This window comes from Triplophysa dalaica, chromosome 13 (genome assembly GCF_015846415.1).
Source record: "Triplophysa dalaica isolate WHDGS20190420 chromosome 13, ASM1584641v1, whole genome shotgun sequence".
NCBI lineage: Eukaryota > Metazoa > Chordata > Actinopteri > Cypriniformes > Nemacheilidae > Triplophysa > Triplophysa dalaica.
The window spans coordinates 22,407,623-22,416,260 of record NC_079554.1 but is presented as its reverse complement, the minus strand read 5'-3'; the positions used below and the strand labels follow the sequence as shown (position 1 = coordinate 22,416,260).

Genomic DNA, 8,638 nt, shown 5'->3' with positions numbered 1-8,638 from the left:
CGTTTGTGTCTTTATTTTGTTGTCAGATATGATTTGTATTTGCCAGCATGCAAATGTCACTCTTTAATCCAATCAGCATAAAAAAGGTTGTTGCGCATGCGCACTTTTGTGACCCCAATTTAACTTCCGGTAAACAATCTACAAACAATATAGTGCCTGTAGATTTCTGATAACAAGCAAAAGAAACCGAGAAGAAGCGTTACTTGGCTAAACTTGTCTCTCCCTTATATTGAGTTTAGACTGCGATACCAAACTCAACCGCTAGATGTCAATGTGCCATTGGGTTTGTTTAAATCCGACCGAACTAGATGACCCATTCAAAAAAATGTATTTAATACAATTATTATAGATTAAAATAATAAAACAAATTCAAATGAACATTCATTTAATTAAATATTAATAGTTCTATATTACACACATTCTTTCTTATAATCCTAATAAAGATGTGTTCTGTTGAAGCTGACGCAGTGAGGGTGACGTGTGTCTGGAAGCGTTTTAACAGCTGACTTTTGTTGCATTGGGGATTGAAGGAATGAGTTTGCAGTAAACAATGATGAAATATGAGCTAATGCTGCCAAATGTGTTTGGATTGTGCAGCGAGTGTTTCCCCAGACACACACTACTGCACTGGGAAACAAGTCAGAGGTCAAGACTCGCAGTTTCAAATCTGCATTTAAATACATAAGACCAATTAAAGTAATGCAGAGGACAGCTGGTGTCTCAGAGACAAAAACAAGCGAAAGTTTAACTCTTTAGGACTTCTGAAACTCTAGAACACAGAGTGTCATGCTTCACTCGACCACTAGAGAGCAGCCGCGCGCCGTTTCAACGAGACGAATGATAAGAACTCAGTCAGAATAATAAAATATCAGCAAGTTTGTTTGTTATATTTTTGAATATTACACATCTAATGAGATCTTCAGAAATAGCTTAACATTTTCAACTTTCTTTTTTACTAAAGTATTTTTCACCATGTTGTGAAGCCCACTGCAGTGAGTTTAACGAGATAAATGTTGAGAGATATGAGACCTGCTGCAATTAAATCGCTAAACTATGATTTAAAAAATATTCCTTCCTATAACATTTTTAAATAGATCACTTATAAAAACAATATAATGTGGAGTAAATACTTTCTTCGGACTAAAGACAATTTATGAAAGCGTAGAAACGTCATTAAAAAAGTATATGAAGTAAATAAAGGTTTTATAAATGATTAAATATCATATTAATTTATACTATTTGATCAATGTAATAATATAGAAATGACCTTAACTATTTTTGTAATGTCTCCTGTTTAGTTAATATTTCTTCAGATAAAATCTCATCAATATGAAATAAGAGTAATTAAGACGCGTTTCTTTCTGTACTGCATGAGTTTTTTAATCCTCGTCAACAGGTTGATGCTCTCGCGCTGCGGAAATGTTCTCTGGGTTTCATCACGAGCGATGCGTTCAGTAAACACGAGCACGATCGATCAGCGTGATCCATTAGACGTGTGATCGGCTCCAGTACAGGGAGTTACAGCTTCTAATGGTTTGTTATGATGACCTTTCCGCGTTTCCATTAGTCTCGCTGTTATTCCGTCTGACGCGTTTGATTTAAGCCTGTGTATATTATAAGACAAGAGTCATTATCCAGTCTGAATTCCTTTCCACACAAAGAAAAAGACTTGAACCTGTGCCACAGAGAGACACACACACCCAGTCTGACCAGTTCGTCTTCTGATATCTTGATCAGTTCGACATTAACACATTTAATTCTCTGTGTCTCTTGTCCAATAAATTGTGAAAAAATATTTGTGTAAATTTTAAATGAATATTATAGAAAATAAGTGTTCGTTTAATTCGAGAATATACAAATATTTTCAGTTAGTACTTAAAAATATATGCAATACTACAATGATGTGTTTCATCATTTCCTGTTACTGCAATGCTGCAGAATTGTTAAAAGCGCAATATAGATAAATGTTATTTTAATATCTTTATTCGCATTATATTCGCCCTTAAAACAATATCTGATATCCCCCCAAAAAATGTTGACCAGACAATTGACTGCAGTGGTCTACAATGTTAATGATAATAATAATAGGCTGATAATAATAATATGTTTATTTATTTATTTGGAAAAAACGAGTCCATCGAATGTATAGCAGAAAACGTGTCTGATTTTGTTTCAATGAAACTGTTTACTCCATGTGCAGGTTTTGAGGACTGAACAGCATGAGTTAAAAAGATACATTTATTAAATTAAACTATTCACCTACATTAACCTAAAAAAAGAATGTTTATGTTTTGCGTCGTTAATGGGATTATAGTCACTACAGGATTTCCATTCTCTCAGGGGTGCATTTAAAATCGCAATTAATAATCCGTAACAAATGTTTCCCAAATCTGTCAGAGTCCCAGAATGAACCGCATCAGGCTGGACCAGATTATCATTCAACTCTCAGGACGACCATTTCACCAGCCAGAGGGAATTTAGACAAACAAAGATATTCCATAAGGTCTCCAAACTTTCCCATGATTTAACGTTATTTAATGATTATGACATTTTCATATATAATGTTTCCGGCGTGATGGGTCCTGTCACTGTTGACAGACAGAAGACTCCTATGAGCACATCATGATGGGGTGTCCACAAATAGTCAAAGGATCATTGGTGATGTTATCATATCTCACCATAAGCGATTGTGACGAGTTGAATGTTTTTTAAATGTTTTTTTGTATTTCACACTTGAAATTATATTCATTTGGAAGAGAAAAATAAATACATGGCTTGTCCTTTAGTCACTGTTCCAGGGAAGATCAGGAAGTGAGAAATAATGATTAAACCACACAGCCTGAGCACAATGACCAAATGCCTCCCAAAATAGATTCTGATGAGGGTGAACATCACACAGCTATTTTTGGGAATCGTGGACCTGAATGTTTAGGTTCTTGTTACTGTACTTACAGTGTTCACCCTCAGAATGTTGTGACATTCATACACTGCTTTAATTACTGCGACAGATGACTCGGGCTTTCAACAACACTATATTTATCACATGGATGTGTGCAGGCCTACTGGAAAACACATTTGGAAATGTACAGTAAACGTCTCCGGAATCTCTGGACCTTTTGTCTCCTTTACACAATTTGATTGTTTTATTAAACTTTGATCGTGTCGCTTTTGACCTAAACAGGATATATTCCAAATATCAAATGCACGTGATATTTAAAATGACTTATTCTCAGCCACACAGAAAAAGGATGAAATGGATGACACGCGTTTAATTCACTGTTGTGCTTTTTGTTTGAATGATTTGAAGCATTTTGAAAAAAGCAAAAACAATCAAATTAAAAAGCAGACGAATTTTCTCATGTTCTGAGTTGTTTCGATGGAGTAGTTCATGACAAAGATAAGAAGTATATGTACGCTTTATAACATGGAAACAGAATGTATACATCTAATATAAAATGCGGATTGTTTTCATAAAGTTATAAATCAGGACACCGTTTAGAACCTTTACATTTTTTTATGTGTTATGTACTATTTTATTTTCTTCCTAAATGACTATTTGACCCTCGTCCGTGGTCTCTTGTGGTTTTATTACCTCACTTCATTTGTTTATTCGTGAGATTGTGGCCCTTCAATATTCCGCGACGCACACCGTCGGCACCTGAAATAACGTGCGTGTTCACCCGCTGCGCGAGCGTCTTCCGCATCCTCTTCCCGAGATTGTTTTGACTGCCTGGTCGAGAGCAAAGCGTTACATTTTATCTCTAAATTTAAACCGGAATGGAGTCACTCGAAAGCACCGCGATAGAAGGGCGTCAGGGTCATAGACCTTTCCGGTAATGATGAACGCCATCAGAGGAAGAGACTTCCCAAAAAACAGCACGGGGTAAACTCATCTACTGATATTACTGATCACATCCCTTGCGCAAAAATAAAAAAAGTTTTCTTCAAAAAATATAGAAAGTAAAGCTTGCTGTACTTCACTGGAACCATTGCAATAATCAGTACGCAAAAAAATATACCTACACTTTTACTATGTTCTTTTTAAAAAGTGTACAGGCCTATATGTTTATATATAGCATATTAATATATGAATATATGTTAAAACCTTACTGTAATTGTATTTATACATATAAACAATACCCACAATTAAATGAATTAATAACCACATTTTTTTAAATCAAATTCAATTCAACAATAAACAAAACTTTATTTGTTGTTTGTTCTTCGTGATAAATATCAGTTGTGCTGTAATGTGAAGTTGTCACGGGGTTGAACTTGAACATAAAAATGAAGTATCGCCTCTGAAGTTGATTGTGTTTTCGTTTCGGTGGAGAATAGATTTCCTCTGTTTATTATAAGCATGAGGACGGATTTGCGTCACCATGCGACTTGCGAGTTGAGATAAAGTTGCACAAATATTGAAAAAAGGAAGTGCTAACAGTCATTATAAAGTTCCACCTCATTGGGCCGGAGGAAATAAAGGTCCTCTGTTGTATCCTAAAATACTAAAACGTGTTCTATTTTTGGCCTCTATCTAGCAGGAATATCCGCTCATTTAGCTTGAATCAGGGCTCATCAAAAACAGGATGACCTGCATCTAGAAACTCCTGTTTCCTAAGTGAGCACAGCAACAAGACCACAACTCACTCACAGTCCTCAGAGCCTATTTTACAAAATCATTTTATTAGCACATTTTGTTCTTTGTATGAGCTGTTGTTTTTTTGATAATTCGAAAACATTCTTAATAGTTTAGCTCTTTAAATGAAAGTATCATTTTATACATTTGAAATAAAAAATAAAAACAGTTATGTGTTAAAAGTTTACGCACATTTTTTTTAATATATCAACACATTTTAGTGCTCTCGTTCTTTTATTTATTATTTAACCATTTGTTTTGTAAGATATTAATTCTAATTAATTTCGGTCACATCTACTGAATTTTTTTTATTTAAAACTACAATTTGCATAATTTGAGTGTTTTGCAATATAGTAAAGTAGTTATTGATATATGTTATGAAATATAGATAGAACAGTTGAAATATTTGTTTTCAGTCTGTCAAACTCTTCGTCTTTGGGGCGTGTTGGACCGTTTTGTGGACGTCTATTGGCTCAGACAGAGCCAATCAATAACGCAACTCTTGCTTACAGCATCGCGGAACGCTGTCTAAAGTTTCATACTTGAGAAGAAACGCAAGACGAAGCAACTTCTTAGATGACTGTGTGCTTGAGCTGTATGTAGTTGTGTGAGATTCTCTTTCTTTCATACAGCGGTTTGTTTTCTCCCGCAAGGATGTACACGGCGGGACTGAATCCGTTTTACGCATCGAATTTTAGCCTTTGGACAGCGTACTGTTCGGGTGGTTTTGGGGTGGATACCGTGAAAAAACCCTCGTTTTGCATCGCTGACATTCTGCACGCTGGAGATGCGGAAAACATCCCCGGGTCATCGGCGCTGATGGCTCACATCGGCGCCCGGGCGCAGGTACACTCGTCTGGCTCTCCTCTGCGCCCGTCTCCGGTGGCTCCGGACGGGCGTCTCCACCTCGCGTCTGCGTATCACAGGCACGGAATACACCTGACATCTGTGTCCAGATGTCCGATTAACGCGCAGTCCGCGCCTCCACCGTGCAGTAAAGACCTTAAGTTCGGCATCGATCGGATATTATCCACAGATTTCGAGCCCAAATCCAAAGACTCCTCATCACTGCGAGGTAAGACAGTTTTCAAAGTTGCGTGCCTGTGTTTTTTCTGTGCCGACACCACCAGTTTCCATAACATCACCTCTCACATATGACAAGACATTTAGTTTAATTAGAATAGAAGAGAACAGAATCTGATGACCACACGTTTTTAACTTTTAACCTTTGTTTGGCATCGAAACGAGACGTTTTTACAAAGGGGGCATCACAGACGAATAGAAGTTGTTTAATGTGGTTCATGTCCACGGGTGTAACTAAATATTTAATAGTTAGAGAGGCTGGGACCAAGGACAAAAACAAACAAATTCTGATCGAGCGACTTAAATGTTAGTGCACGGGGGCGCGTCCAAAATATCTGTTTTGGTTATGGCCCTGTTTTGCCTGTTAAATATATATTTTACGCGGCAGTACAGACATAGGACTATAGGTCTACATGGGTTATTTTAACTAGTATAATTGTCTAATTTAGATCTATTGGTTTTTGTCGTTCTATAACAGATCTCACATCGATTGTTAGTCTGAATCGGCAGTCAGGAGTCCATGTGTCTGCCAGCACGTACTTCGCGTCCATAGACCCGACCATGAGCGAAACCTCCTCCATGATGGGTTCAATAAGCAATGCCGCCAGACAAACAGGGCAACATCAGTTTCAAGACACCTTCCCAGGTAGTGTAGACATATCCCACATGTGCCCCATTCCCAAAGAAATCTCAGGGAACATGCGTCATGCACATAACTCCTTGTACAGCATTGCATTCTTTTTCTATTTATCTAGGGTATAATGCACATTAAGTTGGAAATTCTAACTTTGCAATTCATGCAGAAAGTCATTGGTTTGTAGCTCTACAGAAATTGTATTGTGTTAAAGTGTTAATGTATCTCTGTTTGACTCAAACAGGGCCGTATGCGGTGCTATCCAAAGACTCGATGCCACAGACATACAAGAGAAAGAGATCTTGGTCCAGAGCGGTGTTCTCCAACCTCCAGAGAAAAGGACTCGAAAAGCGTTTTGAAGTCCAGAAGTATGTGACAAAACCGGACAGAAAACAGCTGGCTGCGATGCTCGGCCTCACCGATGCACAGGTGAGATGCTCTTATTTATCTGAGCATCAGTTTCATGAACAATAAATAATAATGAACACGAAAATCAAATATTTCTAGGATCAACATTAACATAATAATTCTATGATGAAATTAAACATGACATTGGAGGCGGTTTAGAGTGCGTAAAGCCATTTGGAGTGTTAGAGGAAGCGCGAGGCTTAATTCTAAATCTGAAAATGGCATTATTGCGACACATTTGAAGGGAAATGAAAGTCAATTATAACGAATTATTGCACATTTGGGAGGATTACAGTTGCGTTTCATTTCAAAAGTTTCTAATTTAAGACGGTGGGCAAGAGTTTATGTATCACACGACAAACACAGTTAAATAAGAGTAGGAAATGGGCTCTTTATTTTTTTCCACAAAAAAAGATATTATTTTACTCTCTAAATAATTGAAATTCGGTGCATGTAGCATGTTATTGCGAGTGCAATGAAATTTGTCAATTTTTTGCATGCGTCACAACATGATAAAAGTATATAAAACATTTATTCCATTATAAAAGCTAGGGAAATTAAAGGATATTCTTACATAAATAACCCGACATATGTTCCCCGTCTTTTAGGTAAAAGTTTGGTTCCAGAACCGACGGATGAAATGGAGACACTCCAAGGAGGCCCAGGCCCAGAAAGACAAAGATAAAGAACAGCCGGACAAATCCACGACCGAGGCCGAACCCAAAGAACGCGATGATTCAGAATGCGAAAGCGAACCGAGCGAATCCGAATTCGAGGACGGCCCGGAGGACAAAAGCGACGTGGACATTTGTGAACTCAATAAAACAAGTGTGATTATCCCATGCACGAGCACAGAGGACACGACAAACCCCACGACAGAAGCGAACACAGCCACACAAATACTGCTGTGAGGAACCGTGAACACAAGAATCACCACGTCTTACAACTCACAACACACAACACAAACACACAAGCTTGAGCCACAGAGACTCGTGAAGGAAAACATTTGCTCTTAACACAACCGTTTGACCTTCTATATGACGATTTGGAAATCGAATGTTCAAGAATTCAGACTGTTGATAAACTTGACTGTATTATATTTTTCGTCTGTAAGTATTTGCACTGAAAATGTAAATAAAGTTTGTTACTGTTCCAAGTGGCATCTGCTTAAAGACGATCAATGCATTTTAGAAATATTTAAAGAGAGTCTTATAAATGTCAACAAGGTCTCTCATGTAGATAAGTAGTTTTTAAGAGAGTATTATACATGTAAACATATTTTCTCATAGAGATAAGTAGTTTAATTATGAGTTTGTCCATAGGGTTTGTTTTTTTCACACACAGCAATGAGCTCTTGCAACACAAGACTTCTCACTAAAGACAGCATTACACAAGTTACCCACGTATTTGCGCAATTACGCAGGAAAATACATTAATTTATATTCAACGCATTTTGAGACGGTTAATTGCAAAATGTTTTTTTTGTAGGAAAAACTAAATTTTACGGGAATCCAGGGCCAATAGCTATCAGTCAAAGCATAATCTCAGTCAATTTTGGATGCTAGAACTACACTTATATATTATATTTTATTCAAAATAATAAAAGCCACTTAGGCATATGAAAAGTCAGATTTATAATAAAGAGTTTAAACTTAATTTTTCGTTTTAATTCTCAGATCAAGGCAAGTTTTTACATGCGGCAACGTGTCACATATGTGTTTATATCAAATTGTTCTCTGCTTGTGAAATACGCTGTTTGCGTTCTGACACGGTTGGATTTTTTGAACAATTAAATTTCAAAGTTTAAATGTTCCATGAACATGACATTGTTTCCTAATTATTTTATTGCTTACATTTATCAGAAGTCATTAAACAAT

At 36.9% G+C, this 8,638-nt stretch overlaps 1 protein-coding gene across 2 annotated transcripts; it reads left to right on the top strand.

Moving 5' to 3' along the window:
• The first annotated feature begins 4,950 nt into the window (after nucleotides 1-4,950).
• Nucleotides 4,951-7,921, top strand: hlx1 (H2.0-like homeo box 1 (Drosophila)). 2 transcript variants are annotated; one of them, XM_056763624.1, is made up of 4 exons: nucleotides 4,951-5,711; nucleotides 6,198-6,365; nucleotides 6,598-6,782; nucleotides 7,370-7,921. In XM_056763624.1, the coding sequence occupies exons 1-4, from the start codon at nucleotides 5,291-5,293 to the stop codon at nucleotides 7,670-7,672; spliced, it is 1,077 nt and encodes a 358-aa protein (XP_056619602.1). In that variant the 5' UTR covers nucleotides 4,951-5,290; the 3' UTR covers nucleotides 7,673-7,921. The 2 variants fall into 2 exon arrangements, with proteins under 2 accessions (XP_056619602.1, XP_056619603.1); XM_056763625.1 differs by lacking the exon at nucleotides 6,198-6,365 and having other exon boundaries at nucleotides 4,953-5,711.
• Nucleotides 7,922-8,638: the final 717 nt, after the last annotated feature.